This window comes from Populus nigra, chromosome 17, assembly GCF_951802175.1.
Source record: "Populus nigra chromosome 17, ddPopNigr1.1, whole genome shotgun sequence".
Classification (NCBI taxonomy): domain Eukaryota; kingdom Viridiplantae; phylum Streptophyta; class Magnoliopsida; order Malpighiales; family Salicaceae; genus Populus; species Populus nigra.
The window spans coordinates 14158504-14183474 of record NC_084868.1 but is presented as its reverse complement, the minus strand read 5'-3'; the positions used below and the strand labels follow the sequence as shown (position 1 = coordinate 14183474).

General features: G+C 34.7%; 2 protein-coding genes and 1 non-coding gene across 6 annotated transcripts; 1 reads left to right on the top strand and 2 right to left on the bottom strand.

Annotated features, from left to right (window-relative positions):
• Positions 1-1178: 1178 nt before the first annotated feature.
• LOC133676702 (oligopeptide transporter 1-like) lies at positions 1179-4926 on the bottom strand. Of its 2 annotated transcripts, none has more exons than XM_062098424.1 (7): positions 4455-4926; positions 3781-4277; positions 3558-3655; positions 2899-3471; positions 2533-2791; positions 2271-2453; positions 1179-2158 (listed from the first exon to the last, which is right to left on the bottom strand). In XM_062098424.1, the coding sequence occupies exons 1-7, from the start codon at positions 4522-4524 to the stop codon at positions 1535-1537; spliced, it is 2304 nt and encodes a 767-aa protein (XP_061954408.1). In that variant the 5' UTR covers positions 4525-4926; the 3' UTR covers positions 1179-1534. The 2 variants fall into 2 exon arrangements, with proteins under 2 accessions (XP_061954408.1, XP_061954409.1); XM_062098425.1 differs by having other exon boundaries at positions 3781-4220; positions 4455-4916.
• A 9916-nt stretch (positions 4927-14842) lies between these two features.
• On the top strand, positions 14843-19456 carry LOC133676597 (serine/threonine-protein kinase D6PKL2). 3 transcript variants are annotated; one of them, XM_062098292.1, is made up of 4 exons: positions 14844-15022; positions 15872-16021; positions 16108-16970; positions 18175-19456. In XM_062098292.1, the coding sequence occupies exons 3-4, from the start codon at positions 16171-16173 to the stop codon at positions 19046-19048; spliced, it is 1674 nt and encodes a 557-aa protein (XP_061954276.1). In that variant the 5' UTR covers positions 14844-15022; positions 15872-16021; positions 16108-16170; the 3' UTR covers positions 19049-19456. The 3 variants fall into 3 exon arrangements, with proteins under 3 accessions (XP_061954275.1, XP_061954274.1, XP_061954276.1); XM_062098291.1 differs by having other exon boundaries at positions 14843-15022; positions 15877-16970; XM_062098290.1 differs by having other exon boundaries at positions 14843-15022; positions 15872-16970.
• A 386-nt stretch (positions 19457-19842) lies between these two features.
• On the bottom strand, positions 19843-19915 carry TRNAF-GAA (transfer RNA phenylalanine (anticodon GAA)). Its single transcript has one exon. It is a non-coding gene; the product is annotated as a tRNA-Phe (tRNA).
• Between the last annotated feature and the right edge of the window lie 5056 nt (positions 19916-24971).

Here is a 24971-nt window from a genome sequence, read left to right as displayed (position 1 = left end):
CCAATACGCGCGCACAAAAAATAAAAACATCATAGGCAATTAATAAGAACAAGTCCAGTCCAGTATTTTCTCTCAATTGTCATGTACTAATATTTATCATCAAATAATATATATAGGTTACTCAAACCACCACTGAAACCCTAATCTTGTCTCAATATCAAAACACAACAATTAAAAATGTACTACAGCAAATTAATACTTTTGATCGAACACGTGATTAAATCCTTCTCTAACAAAAATTTTTAAAAAAGGAAGAAGATCGCCTGAAAAAGTTCTTATAAGAGATCCCTTTAAACTTGCGAGTGATCCATGCACATGTACCAACCCTTCTACTTCAGGCCGGCGGCAGGCCTCCAAAGAATAACCTCACCCTCAACCTCGTCAACTCCATCATCATGGTGGATAACAGCAGCACCATCATCCTTCATTAGAGGTTTCTCCAGTATTGTTAACTCAAGCTCCTCACATAATTCAGCCACCAACTCATCGAAATAACTCCAATCTATCTCGAATGGTTCGTAGACATCATAAAAATAATCATGGTAATTGAACACATTATTGTTCACTACTGTCTCGCATGCTTCTTCATTGCCATGATCAGTAGTACTGCAGACGTCGTAAAAATCATCATAGTTGAACACATGAAAGAGAGTAATAGATGGTATGATTTGTTTCCCTTGCAATATTCTATCAGCATATTCTTGGTCGTACGAGAAATAGCTAAACCCCATGGCTAAGATCGATTACAAGGAAAACCTACGCACGCAAGCTGGTAGAACAACAAAGAAAGTAAAGAGAAGTGCTTACCGGTAATAAGGATATGCTAAATTTTTTATGTAGACAATCCATGTGTGGCCAATCATATATATATATTGGCTAAAGATTGAATCAGTATCGTATTAGGATTCATCTCCTTAACTACCTTCTGGTTTTTTTACCCGGTCTTATATCAGTCCCCTAACTATATACTAATTCTCATTTGGATCCCCTAAAACCACCAAGTTTTTCAATTGGGTCTCAAGATCGTAAGGCATTCCTCCCATGAGTGTCGTTGTCTAGGATTGTTAATATTTCTCTTCTAAACTCCTTATATCATGTAATAAAACGGTGCCTTTTTGTGTGAGATGAGGAGGGTTTAAGCAGGAGGTAGATGCATGACACAATATGGATCGATCAAATTGAAATGAATATTTGGAAACATAATTTATGGTTTCCCTTGTCAATAAATTATATTCATATAGGGATGCGTCTGAATATCGCTTGAAAAGAGAAGCAAACTAATCCGAGAACACTCATTAACATCAGAAAAGACTAGTGGTGAGATTCAATTGCATTTTTTATACTCACAGTTCTCAATACACATGCTATATATATATATATATATATATATATATATATATATATATATATATATATATATATATATATATATATATCCATTTGACTGCCATAGAAATGGAATTAAGTTACAACTTCGCGTGTCAAAGGACATATTGTTCCTTAACCCAGGTAGAAATTCTGATGAAAGCAGCTGTTAGTGGAAAACAGGGCATCCCTCAACCTGAAAGCCAGGGGCAGTAGGACAAGTTGCCAGAGGACAATGATCACTCAGCTCCAAGCCCCACCAGGTTGGTCCATTAATGTCCTTGATTTGTAGTGTAAAATAGAGTAAAATGGCTAGGAAAGCAACTCCAGCATCTAACCCTGCTGATAGGATGTAGTTGTGCCTAACCCACCATCCTCTATATCTCTTGTAGACAACAAAGTTGAAGAAAATGCCTACAGCAAACCAGCACATATAGTTAACAGCCCTGGCTGACGGCATGCCTCCTGTGCCTCCTATGATAATAGGCACATTAATGAGTTTGATCCATTTCTTCTCGGGGAACATGCGAGAGAGTATCCACACTGGCACCGGCGCGAGAAGGCCAATGAGGAAGAAATAGTTCATCTTCGAGTACAAACCAAGACGTCCGAACATTCGCATTGGTCCAACCACGCCCCAAATGATGGAGGCATTGTAGAAAACATCGTCTCCTGGACATGTCCATGGACTTCCTTCTGGCAATCTTGATGGATTGCAGATGTTTTCCACCGAGGTAAGGAGCCACCAGGCCGTGCCGAAGTAAACTGAAGATGCAATTACAGTCCCCACTAACTATTATAGACATAAACTAGCATTAGTTGTAGCTCTAATGTGGGCTTAAAGGAAAATCTAAAAGGCTATCATGAGACAATGATTGTCTGATCAGTTTTAAATTTATATTTACCTGGACAACAAACATGGACTTTGGGGGAATTTTCATGTAATGTCCCAGCTTGAAGTCTGAGAGGAACATGATTGCTTGAGACATGCTAATGTAGCCATAGGTCTTGAAAGTAATATTTGCAAGAGGTCTCCCCGGATACATGTAACCGATTATTAGCTCAGTGATAACGTTGAGTCCCGGTTGCTGCAAAACGATTCCAACATCTATTGAGCACAAAAAACAGTAACAGGTTGGGAATTTCCTCTGCCGAGATCATGCGTACCTGGTTCGTAGTTGCTGTAATAACACCAATTGGAAGAGTGAAAATGAAAGCCAAGCCAATCGCTAGCAGGACACCCCAGTAAGGAAGTTGTAACTGTCTACCAAAGCCTTCACAAGTAAGCAGGGCTAGTCCAGTTACTACAATCAAGATTATATGAAACCACCATTGAGGAACAGCCTCATAATTTCTCTTCATTATCCTAGTGTGGACATCAGCATACTTGTCTTTCAATGTTTCTTTTGTTTGATACCAAATCTCCCTGCAAACACAAGGACAAGGTAAGCAGACAAATAATGATCTGTTAATGAGATGCAGAAGATCATTAGCATCATATTGAAAAAAAAATTCAAATCTGTTGGCAGATACCTTCCGTGGAAAAGTGCTACATGAGTTAATGTAGCAGCCAATATGGCAAAGCTTAGACCATAAGTGTAAACAAAGAAGATACTTAGGTTGACTTTGCTGTAGCCATCATACCCTGCTCTATTGAATTCAAAGGTTGTCTCATTTAGAACTGTTGAAACATCGTAGGGTTTTCCATTAGCATCGAAAACATGTGAAGAGAAAATGGGAAAACGTTTGGCGTTGTATGAGTTTGTCCAGTAAGATATGGGGATTATGATGTAGAGAATTATGATGTAACCAAATAATATGTTGATAATAGCAAATCCTGGAGTGGCCAATGGAGATCCTAAAAAACCAGCTACAGTTGACCAATCAAAGGCGAACGAGCCAACACCAAGGCCATGAAGACCAGAACCAATTTGCTGGGCAGTGACTGAATCTTTCCATATCCAACAAACAAAGGAAAGAGCAGTTATAGATTGGAAGAGATAGCCGGGAACTATATAGTACGCGAAGCTTGATATAAGGACCACGAGGAAGAACTGCAGCCTTGTCAGGCCTCCCTTACGCCTGATCTCAACTTCATGCAATGCCCTGGAGGGTTCGGAAACAAAATGAATTAGGAAGAGATTCTAATCATAGAATTATAGAAAATCAGGTAGTAGCAGAGCAGGAGACACCTAAAGAGGGAAACTTGAACCAGATTGGAAGGCCACCACATATAAGGGGAATCAACAAGGAACTTCCTGAAGATTCCAGCCCATCCATATCCTAACAGCTGAAGGTTTCAACAATTGTTTTATCAAGCATATCGAGGCATTAATCAATAGTCTTTAAGCAGTCACCAGGAAATATTTCGGCACTTTATTTTCATCACATGCTATCAAGTTTGGAAAGACTCACCTGCGTCGTCTGCGACAATAACATAGCCGGTACTGCGTCTATGTTACCATGATAAAATGCCTTGACAATGGTGATAATACCCACTGCATACACAGGATTTGATCCAGAATTTGCAAATATTGTGATCAGGACATGTTCTTTTAAGTTGAAAGGCCCTGGATTCAAAGAAAATGACCATTTCGTTCTTGGAAAACGGATAACTTTGTTTGGTAAAATTGCTGCCATGAGCCTCCCTACTGGCAGCACTACAATCTGGGCTGAAACTGATGTTACAGACAGTATATTTTGACGGTAACCGAAGAACTGATTGGCAAATGCCAGAAGAGCACAACTTGTGATCCCCAAGACCCATGTTCGAAAAGTCAAGCATGGTAATGTTGGATCGTCTGTAATCGGAACTGTGAGCCTAACTTGCTCGATTGGCGAATCGTTTGCCTCTTCTGCAGAAAATTTTGTTTTAATAAACAGAGAAGGAGCCATCAATCCTTCATCAGAGACTGCCATTATTAGAAAATCATGCATTAGACTGTTCAGAACTAAGAGTTGTCATTAAGACAGTGATTTTGTGTCAGCTCTACTCTGCAATCCTTGGCAAGTGCAACTTAAAGTGATGAATTAGATTGTTATAATTAACCTGCATTAGCAGTGAAAAGTGAGTGAGTAGACTGAATTACCTTTCTCATCAAGCACCTCGACCTTGTTTGAAAGAGGAATCCCTTTACCATTAGTCTCTGCGTGCTCCATTCTTCTATGCCTGAACTACCTAAACTGGATCTGGGGATTCTTCGAAGTTCAACAGCACAAGTTTTCAGTATATATGGTTCCTTAGCCTCAAGTTTGTAGTCATTTTTTGGCTTCATGTTATCTCTTTGTTTCCATCATGAGACACAAAGAAAATCCAAACAGAGAAAGTTAAATTTGATTCTTGGAACCTCATATATATAGTTGGCGGCAAGAATCATTCAACATTCCATTTCCCATTTAACAAGGCATGGACAATTACTGTCAAAGGGCATAAGCAGAGAAGTGATGAGCTATTTTCGATGGTGAAACATAAGAAAAGAAGATGCCGCACTGTTTCATTTTCCAACCTTAGATTTATTCATAATAATTTGTTTTCTTTCTTTGAGTTTAGCAAGTTGCTATCAACCATAACGTCAAACAACATTCTGCAACATAATTCCAAACCAGCTTTACATCCCCACAAACCCACTAGTAAGTACCAAGTGTCTGCTACTTCTTATCTTATCCTACCCTATCCCGATCTCCTCAGGTAGTATAACTCATGTGTAGGCTGTAACGCCGCAGTGAAAATTAAGGCCCCGTGTAAGAGCAGTGCTACTTCTTGCTCATAATGCAATCAATCTGCTCAAGTCATTTGTTAGGTTACCCGCCATGCCTTGTTTATGCCAAGACATTATTTTCAACACACACTAGCATTGTCCATAAGAAAGCTCACCTTTTTGACATTGTTTGGTGAGAAGAAAACAGTTGGTGATTCAATGTCAAGAAATGGAATCTAAATATATTGTTAAAGCCGGCATGCAAACTACTCTTCAAGCAGTCATAGTTATCATCGATCTACCATCATATACTACACACAGCTCTAGGCCTTCATTCAAGGCATGTAATTGACGGCAAGATTGGTAAACGTACAATCCATGTAGCTAGAAACAATAATATTGCTCTTGCAAACTATTTTTATACGCTAAAGAGAAACATCACAAGCGAAGCTCCAACAAATTTTGGACACCATGGTTGAGAAAGGTAAATAGTTGGCTAGCCTGTTAATGTCGTGCAAGAGCTGCTGTTACCCAACGTTTTGAGTTGTGTCTGGATTGAAGGGACAAGAAGAGGTGACAAAGAAATCAATGACTTGATGTATGGATGGTATTGGAATCTTTAAAAATGATGCCGTCTAGCTTGCTTTGAAGTCCCATCTCAACCTCGTTTTCATGTGATGTGCATCTACCATCACAATTTCTCATGCATTTTGATGTGTATCACTGCAAGCCACATATATACCATGCAATAATAGAACTAGTTCTGTCCTATCCTACGTTATAAATCAATCATCATCAGCAAAACTTTTCCCATTTAATGGGCTTTATCAGGTAACAAATTCTTTTATTATTTATTTTTGTTTGTGTTCATTAGTATTGAAATCTAATATTTTTTAGTGGTTATTTTATTTTATTTTGTGTTGCATAACAAATATGATTTAAAAAAAAATATAGAGCAAGATGTGTTTATGTACAAGGGAGAGGTGAAAAAAACACATTCAAAAACTAGCATGTTATTTCCGTATATGTTAGTTATTATCTTTCAAAATTCTAGTGGTGAGACCTACAATGTAACGACTCATACAAAGGTATTTGTGTATGAAGGGATAAGATGACCTGCATAAAGGTTTGAGGGATCGATAATGGGATGGCTCACGTATAAAATGATGTTCTTGATATAATACAATTTTTGAAAACAAAATTCTAGTTGTGGGACCTACAATGCAACGACTCATACAAAGGTATTTGTATATGAAGGGATAAGATGACCTGCATAAAGGTTTGAGGGACCGATAATGGGATGGCTCACGTATAAAATGATGTTCTTGATATAATACAATTTTTGAAGACAAAATTCTAGTGGTGGGACCTACAATGCAACGACTCATACAAAGGTATTTGTGTATGAAGGGATAAGATGACCTGCATAAAGGTTTGAGGGACCGATAATGGGATGACTCACGTATAAAATGATGTTCTTGATATAATATAATTTTTGAAGACAAAATTCTAGTGGTGGGACCTACAATGCAACGACTCATACAAAGGTATTTGTGTATGAAGGGATAAGATGACCTGAATAAAGGTTTGAGGGATCGATAATGGGATGGCTCACGTATAAAATGATGTTCTTGATATAATACAATTTTTGAAGACAAAATTCTAGTGGTGGGACCTACAATGCAACGACTCATACAAAGGTATTTGTGTATGAAGGGATAAGATGACCTGCATAAAGGTTTGAGGGACCGATCATGGGATGGCTCACGTATAAAATGATGTTATTGATATAATACAATTTTTGAAGACAAAATTCTAGTGGTGGGACCTACAATGCAACGACTCATACAAAGGTATTTGTGTATGAAGGGATAAGATGACCTGCATAAAGGTTTGAGGGACCGATAATGAGATGGCTAACGTATAAAATGATGTTCTTGATATAATACAATTTTTGAAGACAAAATTCTAGTGGTGGGACCTACAATGCAACGACTCATACAAAGGTATTTGTGTATGAAGGGATAAGATGACCTGCATAAAGGTTTGAGGGACCGATCATGGGATGGCTCACGTATAAAATGATGTTATTGATATAATACAATTTTTGAAGACAAAATTCTAGTGGTAGGACCTACAATGCAACGACTCATACAAAGGTATTTGTGTATGAAGGGATAAGATGACCTGCATAAAGGTTTGAGGGACCGATAATGAGATGGCTCACGTATAAAATGATGTTCTTGATATAATACAATTTTTGAAGACAAAATTCTAGTGGTGGGACCTACAATGCAACGACTCATACAAAGGTATTTGTGTATGAAGGGATAAGATGACCTGCATAAAGGTTTGAGGGACCGATAATGGGATGGCTCACGTATAAAATGATGTTCTTGATATAATACAATTTTTGAAGACAAAATTCTAGTGGTGGGACCTACAATGCAACGACTCATACAAAGGTATTTGTGTATGAAGGGATAAGATGACCTGCATAAAGGTTTGAGGGACCGATAATTAGATGACTAACGTATAAAATGATGTTCTTGATATAATACAATTTTTGAAGACAAAATTCTAGTGGTGGGACCTACAATGCAACGACTCATACAAAGGTATTTGTGTATGAAGGGATAAGATGACCTGCATAAAGGTTTGAGGGACCGATAATGGGATGGCTCACGTAAAAAATGATGTTCTTGATATAATACAATTTTTAATTGAATACTGAACTGGGGAACAAGTTTCTTCCAACTCGAGAAAATTGATGTAAGAGTTTTTTTAGAGAATTAGATATTTTTCTATTTTTATTTTTATATTCTTTATTACAATGTTTTTCTACTTTTTTTTTTATTTGAAGAGAATATCTTTTCTAATTTGTTTTTTCTATTCAATATTATTATTAAGGTGTCATTAATTAGGCTATAAAATGATTCAATAAAAAAAAAAGGTTGATGATGAAATTTAAAAAGGAAGAAGCAAAAATGAGGGAGGTCCTTGTTCATTTAAACAATGAAGAAACAAAGAATACCCGAGTTTATTTTATTTTATTTTATATATTTCAAACTATTCAAGCTTATATAAGAATTAATTTTCTTAAACAAATTATATATCGATATAGAAGTCATATTTTTAAGATAAAGTGATATATATATATATATATATATATATATATATATATATATATAAAATACTTCAAATCATCCAATCAAAGAAATAAATTGTCAACCATCTTACTAGTTATTTTCAGTCAGCCTAAGAACAACTCAATACTGATACAAAAATAAATGTTCAGGGAAAGATTCTTCAATTTATTCATGCAAGACATGGCAGGCTAGCAGCCATGTGAGGTGACCATCGATCACACACAGAAACTAGATAAGAGATTATGTTGATGATGAGCCAGCCTAGTCCCAGTGTGTTTTAATTCTTGGAAACAGGGAGTGGGACAGTGTTTAATTTCCAGGTCGCAACAAAAACTGAAATAGTGCAAGGCAAAACATGCTTAAGTTGCTACAAACTGGATTGAAGTTGAAGGACTGTCTGTCTCCAAAAATGGTGTCATGGTGAAGCACTGTCTTCAGGAATCGTCCAGCATAAATCCTTCTTGCTGCGAACAGGACAGCAAGCTTTTGCTTTGATCCTACATCTAGAATTGTCATGGGCCCTAGCTAGTTGTTCAAGCTTCTAGCAAACATGGATCTATGTCAGGTTTGCCTAATGCATACCCACAAGTTATTCCATTCACAAGCGGGCAATGGTACATGAGAATTTTTTAAAATTCCATCGTTTTTATAGTAAAAAATGACTGTTGGCAAACCAGTCAGGAAGTGCAGTGGTTTCTGTTTTTTTTTATGTTATAAAACTGTGTTTGATTTGAGAAAATATCAAATTAATATTTTTTTAGTGTTTTTTATATGAAAAATAAAAAAATTATTTTAATATATTTTCAAATAAAAAATACCGTGCATCATAATACCAAACACACACAAACAAACTTATTTGGGTAAAATTCAAATAATTTAATTGATAAAATCAAGTCACAAAGTTGGCCCCTAGCTCATGTCGTGTAATCAAGAGAAGTCAAGTTAAAATTAATCTGATTTTATTTTATTTAAAATAAAGATTTAGCTTAAGAATATTAAAACTATATTTTCAATACTCTAGTTATGCTGTGCAATTCGTTACTTAGACTCGGGATCTTACCGGTCACCTAAGATTACTCCTAGGGATATGTTTTTTCTTTTTTACTTCATCATAAAATTAAAAAATGGTTTCTATATATATATATATATATATATATATATTATTTTTCAGATACACAAACAATGGCCTAGCATTTATATTTTTAGTTTATTTAAATTAACTTGGATTGTCTTTTCGAACCCGTAATCCAGACTGAGGTTACTAGCCAGGCCAGGTTTCATTGCTATGGACAAAATAAGCATTTATATTGAAGGGTCCATGGGCAATAATCAATGTGCTTTTTCAAAAGCAAATGATTTGTCAGAATCCAACTCTATCTATAGAATAGGGCCCACCTAAATTTGGACACATGGGCTTCTAAGCTTATGCACTGGGCCCAATAGGCTTTGCTCTCATCTTCATTGATCATATGTAGGATGGTGGTGATTTGTGTGGTCTCCTCTGAAGGTCCCTTTTCGCAAACCCTCTTTCATCGTCTTTCATTTGCCCACCACACCGTCCCTCTCTTGTTCTGTAATTATTTTTTAATTTTTTCATGAGATGTCCGTACTCATGTCAACTTGACCACCAATCCACATGTATTTATGCTGTTTCCATTTTAAATTCGAGTGATTAGCACTCCCTAACAAGAACAAGGAGATTATGTATTGATTCCGTAATGCAGTATTAAAGGTTCTCTTTCAAGGTATTAATTTCAGGAAGAAAAAAAAAACACATTAAATTGATTTTATTATTTTAATATTTATGATAGTTTCGGCGCATATTTAATTATATATATATATATATATATATTCCTGGGTATTATATATACATGCTGTATATATATATAGCTCATGCTTCGAATTGAGTGAGCACATCAAACGGCGAGCATCTGTGACGAAAGACCAGCAAGAAAGAAATCTGTGAGGTAAACAAGAACATGACCATTGTTTTATATGATGGAGATCATCAGATGTCGTCTGGTGGACCCATGTTTTCACATGCAAGACACGTTTCAGGATCTGATGCCCTGCACTGCTCATAGCAGTATATATGATCAGAGCCTTGAGTTTTTTTTTCCGATGACTACTGTATACATACATGATGATAATTTAATTTAAAAAACAAGGACCACTGCATGCAGCTTCTTTTGGGTTCAAAAATATTGTATTTAACCATGGAGATGCATGTGCTGTGGCGTGCTCAGCTCGCACCTCTATGCTTGCATGGAGCTTTGTGGATGGATGGATAGGACTTTGTTTTCTTCCCCGCTTAATTCATGCTTTATCCTTGGGAATATTATTGAATACAATACCAAATCCTTCCATATCACCCATGGCGATCCTGGGAATGTGTAGTTTTCTTGGTGAAGCCATCGATGATGAGTGCAAGGGGAGGCCGGTGAGGATATATAGGGTACTGATCAGCTGCGTGTCAATATATATTTAAAAGAGCAGCACAGTAACCCTTGATTAATTAACCACACAGACTAATTCACCCTCATCCTCGTCTTAACGTGGCTAAGAGCCTTGTGGCTGTGGGTCGTCGACCATTTTGGATGGGGACTGGAGCCAGCAAAGATGTCCAAAGACAAGAGAAAGCCAACAAAAGATTGGCAAAAGGGAAAGTTGCCAAAGTCGATTTCTTGATTTCTTTCTGTCCTGGCTAGCTTACTTTATAAATATCCGAATTATGTATGTTTTCAAGCCTCGACCCCCTTTTAACCTAATTGTAGCTACATGGATCGATTAACACCTCAAGGTAAGTTGCCAAGGCAATTTCTGCTGGTCAAATATCTCTTTGGGACGCCTTTGCATTGCGCCTTTATCAGCAAGCTGAAGATTCTACTGTTCTCTTTTTCACCCTGTTACTGTCGGTACTGTCAGGGAGCTCATTTTTGTAAGCTTTCTCTTCTTTATAAAATCTTTCTGTTTTTTTATCAAGAGAAAGAAAAAGGTAAAGCAACGCAGTGCGATGTTGCTGCCTCACGTCAAACTCCCCAAGTTCCATGGAGTACAAGGAAGGACAAAAGAAAGGAACAAGACATGAAAAGGGGGGTTGGGTGCTTGTTAAGCTGCCTGGCTGGTGTTGTTGTTGTTGTTGAACGCCTTGTGGATATATATATATATATACCTAGCTAGATCGAACAGACAAAGCAAGGCACGTATTCTTGTATTTCTTGTTTTAAAAATACATAAATTCATTAAAAAACCATGCATATTTATTTTATATATCTGTTTTCACCCTTTTAATAAGATATATTCTTGCTTTTTTCTATATTTATCCTTTTCATCTTGAAATACTAACTAAAAACAGTCTATATAGATGTTTACCGTACGATTTGTAGAGAGGATTTGGTTAGCACATAAATGAAGGGCAGTAGAAGAAAGCATTTGCAAGAGGAAGATGTTTTTATTTGCTGGGATTGATATTGAATTGCAATCAATTCATTTACCAACTTGTATTTATCATAATCAATGGTCACTAACTGGGACCTGATCATACATATATACGGATGTGAGATTCCTGTTCTGTGAAGCCCTGATGAAGAACCAGCTTGGTATTAATTATAGTAAAAGCGGTCTTCTCCCTCCTCAATGGATTGTTTATTGGAGCGAACACATGGAGGCAGAAATATTGGCAAGAATTGGAATCAAGATCTTCTCAAAAGATGCTGTAATTCATTTGATTAAGCACAAGAGCATTAATTCTCTCCCTCCCTGTGCTCTCGCTCATACACGAGTGATCTACATGGGATGCCTTGTCCCATCAGAACATGGACAGTATAGATTTAGGGCCCTGCCTGGCTTATGCTGGCACAGCTCGGTAATTTCCGGTGCTAATTAATTAGTTTGCTTTTTGAAGAGTGAAAAAAAAAAAAAAAGGGGTTCCTATTGGCAACCTTAAATTCGATAATCCCCACCTTGCAATCAAACCTTCAATGCAATACTGTTTCAATCTCTCATTTGGGCCACCACATCACCGGGTGATTGAGGAACACAACCACTCTCTCCCCACCCTATCTCTCACCATCCCCCATCATTAAAGTTATTAATCCCATCACGGCAACTAGCTCGAGTTATGAATTAAATAAATTTACTTGAATTAATTTAAAATAATATTATTTTAAAAAAAAATTAAAAAATATTAATCTTTAATTTGATCGGATTAACTTTTATTTAATTTAATATAAAATTTGATACAGACTAGATTCTAAATTAATAAGTTATTAAATTGACTCATTTTTCATATTTAAGAACACCACCCAACATTCTAATCCAACCATTGGTCCATCTCCCATGATTTTATTTGTCTATTTGCAACCAAAGCTAATACCCATTTTAGGTAATCAACAACTACCCTCTCTCTTTCCTGTTGACCATCCCCCGTCCTTGAAGTTATTAGACTTCATGTTACGATTCCAAGACTTGGGTTATTGGTTGCCCAAATTAACTACGATTTACTTTGATTAATTTAAAATAATATTATTTTAATGTTTTATATCAACTTCAAATTAAATTAAATTTTCACCGGGTTATCAACTCCTATTTAATTTAATTTATAATATTACTCGGACCATGTTCTGGATCAACAAATAACTAGATTAACTCGTCAAATCGGATCGTTTCTAACAACAACACCCAACTTTATTTGCCATCCGACCATTGGTCCATTTCCCATGATGTTATCTGTCCATGTTAAACCAAAGCTAATACCCATTTTAGGTAACCAGCAATCCTAATGTCGGCATAAATGATGGTACTCCTACTTTGTATTTGGGTCAAATATTTTCCCATACGACCATAATTGTTTTTTTATAAAAAAAACCATGGGAAAGACAACATCATGGCTCTACCCATGTGGAATTCATTCTTTCTACAAATGTTCAAACCCTGCTTGCTGTTCTCTGGCCTGCTGTGTCCTTGCCCAGATTTCTGCTGTTTTCTGGATTGATTTTGATCCTTGAATTATTACAAGAAACCAAACAAATTTATCTAAATAATCAAAATTAATTAATGAATATCACATCTACCCTAAAATCCCAACTCTTTTTTATATATTTCGTACTAGAAAACAAATTTTCTATATAGCGAATGAATATATTTTTTTTATTTTAATACAAAATTAAAGTACATAGCATAAATAAATAGTTTATAAGATAAAACATATATTATTTATTTTACTAGTTTTTTTCTATAAACTTGAATTCTTGATACGTACAATATTTTTACTTTTCATTTTTACAAGATGTCAATTCCCTGCAGCACCTCAAAAAAACAAAAAAAAAAAATTGAGGAAAGGCCTTGCTTAACAAGAACACGATATTCCTCATGATAGTGTAGTATACAAAATATGCCGACTTTTTTTCTTAAATATATTATTCCACTTTGTGATCTTTATTACATTTCTCTCCACACAATATTCCTTTTCTTGTACGTTATGACTTTGTAATCTTTTTTTTTCTTTTTATGTGTATATAATAAGGGTCGATTAATTATTTCACGACACCTATATATATATATATATATATATATATATATATATATATTGAAATAGGAACTTAAGATATTTTCATAAATAAAAGTAATTAAACGTAGATATGTTATAAAAACGCATCTGTAATCAATTTAATGAAAATATTCTTTTTGCAAAAATAAATTGTAAATAAATTATCAAACATAACCTGACTATGACATGTTTGAAAGTGTAGTTGTGATTGCTTTTCAAAAAGTTTTTTATATCAAAATAAATTAAAATGATATTTTTTTAAAAAAAATTATTTTTTAAATCAAGATATCAAAAAATTCAAAATATAAAAAATTAATTCTTTTAAAAACACACCCGCATTTCTAAACACCTAATAAAAAGATCTCCTCAGTCACGTACGCTGACCTTTAGAAGTTTTTTTATTTTATTGTTTTACTCTATCATAAAAGAAAAAAGAGAGGTATTTTTTTCATTTTTCAGATACAGAAGAGTACGTAGGGCCTTTTTATCATTTCAATGGAATGAAGATGGAAAGAAGGTATATATTTATTTTTTTATTTTATTTTCATAACCTCAAAAAACACACAAACATATGAACATAAAAATAAATATTTATGAATTGAGTTTTATATTATTCATATTCAGATTCAAATTCAAAATAAATATTTAAATTCTACCCTAACATTGAATATGAATTTCTATATTCAAATTTAATAGAATAGAGTTTCTAGAAACTATCGAGCATTTATAACCTGAACCTAGATATTATAATTTATAATTATTTAGTATTTTATTAGCTCGATATACATTTAATTTTTACAAACTTGAAATTAATTAATTAATTAATTTCAAGTTAGATCTGATAAATTAATATCCATATCCACCTTTTAACCTTTGATTTTTACAAAATTCTCTTACTCGTTCAATTAATTAGGTTTGGGTCCGCATCCATCAGCTTCGGTGGAATTGCCTTTAGACAGGTTGAAAGGAAGAAAACACAAAAATCCATCCACCCTTCATTTTCTCTCCAAAAAAACACCCAATCAAATTATTGTATTTCTATCTGTATTAAAATAAAGAAAAACTTTAGCTTTATAGCTTTACTTTGACTCTCTCTCTCTCTCTCTCTCTGCCTAATAGTCCACCAGAAACACAGTTTCAGCTCCTTCTTTCTCTTTCTTTCTTCAGACAAGCTTATTTAGGCTACAAGGAGCTCTCTGTCTACAGTGTTTTTGTTGCTAAAGTTCAAATCTTCTTTCAGCTTTCCTGATCTTTCAACCCAGGTACTTTCTTCCACTGCTCATCTCTCATGTTCTTTAATGGGTTTTTCATTTATTTTTTTTGCTCTTTTCTTCACCTGGGTTTCCGCTGTTGGCTTGGATCTATTGTGGGGTTTGGCTAAAAGTAGTGATTTTGTGATCAAGATCTGAACTTTGCTTAAATAACATTTGATCATGCTGTTTTACTGGGCTTGTTTGAGAATGCATTGTGTTAGTTGCTGACTTGATTGGTTTATTCTTTACTCTCTCTTTTTGCGGTCCTTGAATCCTTTATGCTTGTTTTTCATTTTTGTCTTTTTGATGGTCCTGGTTTTTGTGCTCCTTTTTGGTGAGAAATGATTGCATGTTGAGTTGGTTTTGCTAGCTTTGAAGTTTTGTTCTTGTTCAATTTTTTCTTCAGTGTCATCTAATCAAACTATGGGTGCTGCTTTTTTATTGAATGCTCTTCTTCTTCCAGGGAAATAATTAATTTTTTTGTGATTATTTTTTAGGTTTGTGTCTGTGTTTTTTTCTTGAAAGTTTGTGTTTTGACCTAATTTAGGTAGACTTAAGTGCCCTAATAGATAATGTGTAGGTGGTCTTTTCTGATCCGACTTGTGATGCAGTGTTTAGGCCAAATGAAATTAGAGTTAGTAATGCTATCATTTCTATATTGGTATTCTTCCATCTAACTTATATTTCGTTCCATAATGTCTTTTGGGTGTCTTCTATATGGTTATGCACCTAAATCAGTGTCTTTTGGGTGTCATGAACATCTATAAATATGCATGTATATTTTTTCTTCTGTATAAGAGTTGGTTTTTAGGTTTTATTTTGCACTTGATATGTAACTTATTCTAATGCTTTTGACAGAATAGTTGATGCTATTGGAAAAATTGGATAACAACATTGTTGGGGGGCTGCCAGTGGGCAGATATGATTCCAAGTTCCGGGTGCTGTAAAGTGGATTCATTCAATCTGATGTAGTTTTGGAACTTTGTTGTCTGATGGCCTCAAAAACTGGTAGCAAAGCATCCTCAAAACAACACCAGAAAACAGCTGGTTTTCAAAGAGCGGATGTCACTGATCTCAGGCATTTGTCTTTGCAGGGATCAAAGCCGAGCAAGCCCCAGCTGATTAATCATGAGCAGGTGCAATCTTCAGTAGAAAATATGCCAAAGCAGGTTTTGTTAGAAGCTTCTGAAAATAAAAAGCTTCCGAATTCTAATCAAGAGGGGGTTTCTGATTCTTTGAGTAATACGTTGGAATCCAATTCTTCCTTGCCCTGTCTTGAACAATCATCAATTGAGGTGGATTCTATTGTCAATGAGACTAGAGGCGCACAGGATGTTTCTGTTGATCAAGAGAAGAAAATATCAGAATATGGAAGTGTAAAAAACAGCTCGGTATCTGCCAAAGTTAGTGATGGAACCAGCAGCCTGGCTAAGACGAGTGGAAGTGCCAAAATGAGTGACCGTGTTGATTATGCTGAGAGTGGCAAGAGGAGTTTGTGTAGAGGAAGCACCAGCAGCGATGTTAGTGATGAAAGCACTTGTAGTAGCTTTAGTAGTAGCATCAACAAACCTCACAAAGCAAATGACTTGAGATGGGAAGCCATCCAAGCTGTTAGAGCGAAAGATGGGGTTTTAGGTTTGAGTCATTTTAGACTGCTGAAGAGGTTGGGTTGTGGGGATATTGGTAGTGTATACCTATCTGAGCTGAGTGGAACTAAGTGTTATTTTGCAATGAAGGTAATGGACAAAGGTTCTCTTGCCAGTCGTAAGAAGCTGCTTCGGGCTCAGACAGAGAGAGAAATATTGCAATCTTTGGACCACCCTTTCCTTCCGTCGCTCTACACCCACTTTGAAACAGATAAATTTTCATGTCTGGTAATGGAGTTCTGTCCTGGAGGAGATTTGCACACTCTTAGGCAGAGGCAGCCAGGGAAACACTTTCTGGAGCAGGCAGTAAAGTATGATAAGTGAACTTTGATTCTTTATAGTGTTAATTTTTATACAGTAGTCATAGAATTGGAAATTTTATTTGCTACTAACATGACAACAGTTTTCATAGTTGGGAAGAAAGTGTCTGACCTACTTTTGGATCTATATTTTATAAATTTGGAAGTGCCACCATAAAGCATATAATTTTATCCATGGTTGTACTCTTAGGATCTGCTGCAGGAATATAACTTGTGTTTTAAATACTGGAAGTAAAATAAATGGAGCAGAATATAATTATCTTTTGGAGCTTAATGCCGCAGAATCTGTATAAGTTCTATATGCCACTTCCTCAGGTAGATCTTCCATGAAAAATAGGATGTTTGTTTTTGCTGTCTTTAAAATCGTTCTGATAATAATTGATATTTTAATTAAATAGAACAATTAAATAGTTGTGGCATTCATGCATGGCAATGGCTAATTAATAAAACAAGTTGAACCAACAGTTTATATCTTACAGGTAATGCATTATCCTGAAGAATCTAAGCGTTGGAGACATCCCTTTGACTAACCTAATGTATGTAAAAATGGATTTCCCTATCTAGACCGATAACTTGCTTTTATGCCTGGTGTCTTCTTAGTGAATCCTAGATGATTCTTCTCAATTAGCAAAGTTTACATTTTAGTGTCTTCTTAGCGAATCCTAGATGATTCTTCTCAGTTAGCAAAGTTTACATATTAGCAACACTTATGCATCTTCAAACTGCAAAATGGAGCGTAGGTAACTAATCTAAAGCAAGATGTAGAGTCATTTTGGAACTGATTTATTTCGTGGAAGTTTGATACATAGTTGCATTTGCACTCTTGATGTAAATTTTGATATAGGCTTAAACTATCAGTTCTTTTTAAACCAACAGTAGATTTTGTATAAATTTAGAATGTTTGAGAATTCCAGTAAGTGATGGATGAATTATAACCATCATTCCTGAATGATAAAGCTTTGAGAAGATGTAACTACCCTGAAGGATAACATTAGATTGAAAGAGCTAAAAATCTTGGTCTCTGTGTCAGGTAAGTTGGACATTTGGAATTTCTCAAAGAAAGAGAACCCCTATCCCATTGGTGGCTCATTTTGCAATCTGAAATTCATCACTTGTTTGACTTTGAATTTTTCTTCATACCTGCATAAACACTTGAAAGTTGAAAGTGACCATCTCTAATCTTTCCAACTTGCAGATTTTATGTAGCAGAGGTTCTGCTAGCTTTGGAATATTTGCATATGCTTGGGATCATTTACCGTGATCTTAAGCCAGAGAATGTCCTTGTGAGGGATGATGGACATATAATGCTCTCCGACTTCGACCTTTCCCTCCGTTGTGCTGTGAGCCCAACACTTGTCAAAACAGCATCTCTTGAGGCTGACCCATTTCGAAAGAACCCTGTTTACTGTGTTCAGCCAGCTTGTATCGAGCCTTCATGCATCCAGCCATCCTGTGTTGCTCCTACAACATGCTTTGGGCCCCGCCTCTTTTCTAGCAAGTCCAAGAAGGATAGGAAACCCAAAAATGAACTAGGAAATCAAGTCAGTCCATTACCCGAGCTCATAGCAGAGCCAACAGATGCAAGGTCAATGTCTTTTGTTGGAACCCACGAGTATTTGGCACCTGAGATCATCAAGGGTGAAGGTCATGGAAGTGCTGTTGACTGGTGGACTTTTGGAATTTTTCTATATGAACTCTTATTCGGGAAAACTCCCTTCAAGGGATCTGGAAACCGAGCCACATTGTTCAATGTTGTTGGCCAGCCTCTTCGATTCCCAGAATCACCAGTTGTCAGTTTTGCAGCTAGGGATCTCATAAGGGGTTTGCTTGTAAAAGAACCACAGCATAGATTAGCATCCAAACGAGGCGCAACTGAAATAAAGCAACACCCCTTCTTTGAAGGCGTGAATTGGGCATTAATACGCTGTGCTACCCCACCCGAGATCCCTAAGCCAGTTGAGATTGAGCGGATACCTGCCCCAGCATCAACAAGTGAAAAGGCCACAACAGTTGCAGCTCCTCCTGGTCAAAAAGGTTCTGATAATTACCTGGAGTTTGATTTCTTTTAGCAATATTTATTACAATTTGCAAATTGTTTCTATTTAAGGGGAAGAATTGTTCTGAACATCTCTGGCGTTGTTGGTGATGAGGATAAAGTTTTTTTCCTGTTTTTCTCCGTTGTTGACAGATGATAAGGAAATGTAATGTTTGTTGTTGCCTGTTAAAAAATTTCAAATCTGCATCACATAACTATTGCTTGGAGTCTCCAAGTGTAGGAGCTTGGAACCAACCATTTATTACTAGACAGTGGTTCAGAAATGCGGTCGTGTTAGTCCTGCCGCAAAGGGAAGTCCCTCGAACTCATGGTCGTATTGCTTATTAGTTCTGCAAATAGGTCTCTGGCAAATGTACTTTAGCAGTGGATTGACATCATTTTATTGGCCAACAGAAAATACAGTCCAAAATTGATTTGAATTGATTCCTATCTGCTGTTTGATATGTAATTACATTTACATGATGTAAGTTCACATCTTTGACTTGCCCTCAAATCATGAATGAATGCATGCATGCTCTTTGGTTTTGAAACAATGGCAAAAAAATCATGGACAAGGTCCATGACTGAATGGCAGGCCAAGAAAAGCGGGATATGAACATGTGCTTCACTTGATTCCAGCACACAATTGAGGTGCTAGAAGGTCATCCTCATCCATCAATCTTGAACTCCTTCGGAATAAAATCCTTCCCGTTTCTATGAATTTTGCAGTTTCCATAGAAGAAAGCCAAGTTGTTCCATGGAATACAACAGTGGTAAAAAAATGTACACGCAGATTGTAGGAGGAATGGTGAATTAGTAAAAGGTAAGTGCGGTGAGCGTGGATCGAACACGCGACCTTCAGATCTTCAGTCTGACGCTCTCCCAACTGAGCTATCCCCGCTGTGATGGCTCAGACTGTGTCAATATTTTATAATTAAATAACGTTTTCTGATTTGAAACATATTCAAGCAGAGTCGTCATTGTTTGTTTTGGATTGATCTTGCAGCCCTGTAGACATTGCACTGTGATTATCAAGGGGTGAGGATGATCCAATCATCTGGTCATTCATCACTTCGATCCTTTTCATCGCATGTGATCTTAATGTCATGAGACTCCGATGCATTTTGAAGTTCTTATCAGCTATCCCATTTCCTTTCCTAGCTCGATCTCAATTTCCTATCCATCATAAAATGTTGCAAACACAAGTAAAAGAAAGCAAGTTTAAGCTTATAACAAAAAAGGGTTGTTCATGAGGACGTCAAACATCATAAATTACAGGTAAAAATGTGCCTTGGATTAATAGACTTGGAGGTTCCAAGAACTAGCTTCCTCATGTTGAGAAATGGAATGAGGTCCGTCATAGCCTTTCCAACCATATCACTTTCAACGAGGATGGTGCCTCCCTTGAACCTTTTTCGTTGCGTTTTCTTTTCATAAAATATTAACAAGGACGCACTTCTATTCTAACAAGCATGAACAAAAAAAGTTGAGTGCTTCTTAGCACGTAGTGCAATCTTGGATATGCAGTACACGTGTTGATGAACTTTGACGGAGTTCTCTCCTCTCGTCTCTTTCTTGGGCCCTGTAACTCTCCACCTGGTGAGCACTAACTCGACTGACTTTCAACTCCGTCCAGGTAACAACATTATCTTTCTCTACGACTAACATGAAGAAAAATCAATTATTGATCTTGCACGGAGAAGGAAGGAATGGGGTGGATCTCAGGGAAGATATGGACGGGATAAACCATGGTATTAATGGAGTCAATAATAGCATTCTTCAACGTCCAAGAAAGAAATCAACCCTCCTTCTATGTCGTCTTTGATAGATTCCAAAGGCACCCCATGATTTATCTCACAAGAGATCACTTGAATTCTCCTCTTCAATCTCACTTACGCTAGTAGTAGTAGTAGTAGTGCTACCACTACTTGCTTCCATGGCTGGTGTTGAGAAGAAACATTATTGTCTCTGGTTCTTTCATATCTTCTTCTCGGTGCATATGGCTGGTTTGATATTTTTCATATTCCGGCCTATTATTGTGTGTGTAAAGGGGGCAGCCATGATTGTGATCTCCTTGAGCTCATATTTGGGCTTTGTGTTATTGATTCAAACCAAGGAATAAGAACCGATTAAGAGTTTTAGCAAAACTTCTATGAAGCCCAAGTAAAAAATAATCTAAAAATCTATAAGCAATTAAACGCTTTTATATATATATATATATATATATATATATATATATATATATATATAGATTGAGGCATTAAGCAGAAGAAAGCAGCTTCCCTCTTAAGTTTTCATGTATTTACTTTTCCATCATTGGACCTCCATGTCCAATCTAAGTCATTGTGTTTATATTTGCTACCTAGTGCATGTTTGGTAATATAGTAATTTTTAAAAGTATTTCTAATTAAAAATACATATAACTAATATCTTTTTAGATTTTGTTTTTGTTTTTAACATCGGCATCTCAAAATTATCGAGAAACACTTAAAAAAACATAAATTTGATATACGTTTAAGTAAAAAAACAGATTAAAAAACAAGTTCAACTATAAAAACAAATGCTTTCTCCGCTTTTTTTTAATGAAATTAACCAAATGAATTTTTGATAAATAAAAAAGAAAATTACCTCCTACTTTTTATATTATTATTATTATGCATGTACTTCAATTTTATTAATATTTTGGTAAAACATTATATTAAGATTTAATATCTCATCCACCACCATAGATTATCATCAAACTACAAGCTTATTGATCTTAATCTCATGTCAAAGAGTTTGGTTCAAAGCATTAAGATCGATTAGTAAAAAGATTAGGAAAGGAGATGATAACACAAACCTCTTTCCTAAAAGACAATTAACTTATCGGATGTCATAAAGTACTATTGATATTTGATTCCTTCCTTTTTCTTCTTCTTTCACTGTTTTTTATTTTTTTAATTTTTTCTTCTTCCTTTTCAAGTGGTACATCCAAGCGAATAATAATTAGATGCCCATTAACATACTTCTTCTTTTTTTTTTTTGGTGAAAAAAGAACTATCAATCTTAGCCCTTTTTAGATAAGTCAATTTTTTTTGTTCGGTGTTGCACTAAACAAGAACATTTTTATTTTATTTTTTTGAAAAAAACCTTCAACTTGAATCTTATCAATTAAGCCACTTGTTTGCTTTTCCTTCCATGAAAATATAAATAAATGATGAGAGTTCATTAATTATGTAATATCCCATATTGGTGAGAAAGTGTTAACTGGTTTTATTAAGAGTGTTGGTTGTCAATTTGTCATACGTGTTTTAAAGCGTCAGACTCAGATGTGAGCTCGAGTCACCAGAAACAAAACCATGAGGACGATAAGACTCAAAACGGACAATATATGATAAGTTGGGCCGGGCTGTTGCAAATTAAATAGCACTTACTATTAAAACTAATTTTGTAAGGTAACGAACAAGGATAAATTTTATGATGATTAAGTTGAATACTTATTATGCAAGAAGTTTTTTTGATAGTTGAAGAGTAATTAATAATATTTTATTAGTTACTTTTTAGAATTATGTTAAATAAATAAATATAAGTAAAAGAAATAGATATTCTTATTATTCTTAGGGAGTCATGTATTTTATTCTCTTTTCTTATATCCATCTCTTTTTTCAAAGTGAATTTAAAAAGTAATGAATAGAAAATCATTAGTCACTTTTTGATTAGGGATAAAAATGAATATCCATAGCACATGTTTTGAATTATTTATATTCAAACCCCAATCCAAATTCAAAAAACATTACTTATTTGTTTATCAGACTTTGTTATTGTCAATGATCAATTCTTTGTTCTTAAAGATTTATTGTTTTTCTAACTTTCTCCAGTAAACCTCATAAAATTCCAACATCTTCACCTTATTTAGTGATTTCTTATATAAGATCTAACAACTAAGAAAATAATACTTAATTATTTCTCTTCAAGAATTGAACTTAAACTCTAAATTAAAAGAGATTTTGAGAGAAAATAAAGGTTTAAATCAAGAAAACTAATACTGAAAAACAAGATGACACAAAAACTCCATGTTAGAAAATCTTTAATAACTAAAAAAAGGCTTCTCAACTCATCCATAAATTAAGTCAACAATGACACAGCTTGTATATATAATTAGCGAATGGACCTATGGCCTATATAATAATGTATGAGTAATTAAATTCATAGATTATATATATTTATATTGACATAATGCGTAGATTAGTTGAATGAACACTCAAAGTATGTAATCACGCATGCTTTTTTTTGTGGACTTACTATCAGCAATGGTATGGCTGTATTAAATTACTCTAATAATGATTTTTGTTAATTGTTTATTACACACTTTTACCTAACTGCTTAGGATTATTTATATTCTATAGGTGTTTTTGTTATTAATATGATATAGGTCAATTAAAAATATATTAAAATAATATTTTTTATTTTTTATATTAGTTCATTAAAATCATAAAAAAATAAACTAAAAAAATACTAATTTAATATTTTAAAAAATATATTTGAAAAACAAATTATAACTAAAAAACAGATACGTCCTTTTAACTCCACATGTTACAACTAAAATAGAGATGTAGTAAATGTTTTTTTTTTTTTTTAATAATCTTCAAATCTTATATTTTGAAGTTGCTTGCACCTTGCCATTTGTTTTTGCTTTGAAGGATGCCCCTTTTAAGAAATGTGTGGATGCCGAGATATGAACAAGTTTTTTTTGTTTGAGTGCATGTATCTTTTATATATTTTTTTATATAGTTAAAATATTCTTTTATTTCCAGAATCAACAAAATTTATAAATATTAACTAAGAATTTTTGTTTCTTTTCGCAGACTTCTTAACAGTAAAAATATTTATTTGCCTCTAAGATCAAAAATTTATTTAGCTGCTGAATAGAGATGTTTACGGTTTTTTCATGATCCATGTACAGTAAAAACATGTTTTTAACCTTATAAAAGACAAAAAAAAGTTTTGTCTTTGGAGGTATTTTGATATTTTTACACAGGTATTTTATGTAATTAACAGATTCATGAAGACGTTTTGGTATTTTTACACCGTTTAGGTGGCGCATGTAACGCCACCCAGTGACCAAATCTGATCATCTGTTGTCTCATTAGATGTGCAATCGTCTTTTCTTACACATAGTGTGACGCAGCGTGTGGTGGTCAGATTGTCATCGATGGTCGTTTGTTTTTGGTTTTTTTTCCCTTTTCTAACAGTTAAAGTACATCATTGTCTTTGTTTTTCAATTTTATATGTCATTTTTTTAATTTTTAATTTTGTTTTTATTTTTTTATAAAAGTTTTTTTCGATTTAGTCATTCAATTATAATTTCTCATAATAATAATAGTAGTAGTAGTTATGGCTTTTAATTTTATCTTTCAAATCAAATTTATGATTTTTTTAATAATAATAATATTTATTTCAGTTTGGTCCTTTATTTATTTTCTTTACTTTTTTTTTAGTCAGAGTTGTTATAATTTTTAATTTTGTCTATCAAAATAAATTTAAGATTTTGGTTGTGATAATCTTTAAAAACATGTTTAAGACAAATGAACAAGTCTTACGTATTTCAATGCAATACCGCAACCAAAACACAGGAGACAGGATAGACCATGTACCTGTCTTTGGTTCTGTGAATTCTAGTCTAGTTAGATTCCAAGGGTAGACTGACTAGATTGTCCATGCCGACTTTGTTGATCGCCAGCTAGCCATAAATGATTCAACCCTACCAGGCACAAAGACAAATAAAGAAAAGGGGTTGACAAATTTATATAAAAGTCACTATTCTATAAGCCACTTCTCAATTTGATCCCTAAAGATCTCCTTTTCTCTCAATTAGGTTTCATCCTATCATAAATCATCAAGTGACTCCCTCCTATCCTCTAGTGAATTTTCATAAACACACGAGCTTTCTATCTATCAAAGTTATAAAATTCATCCCA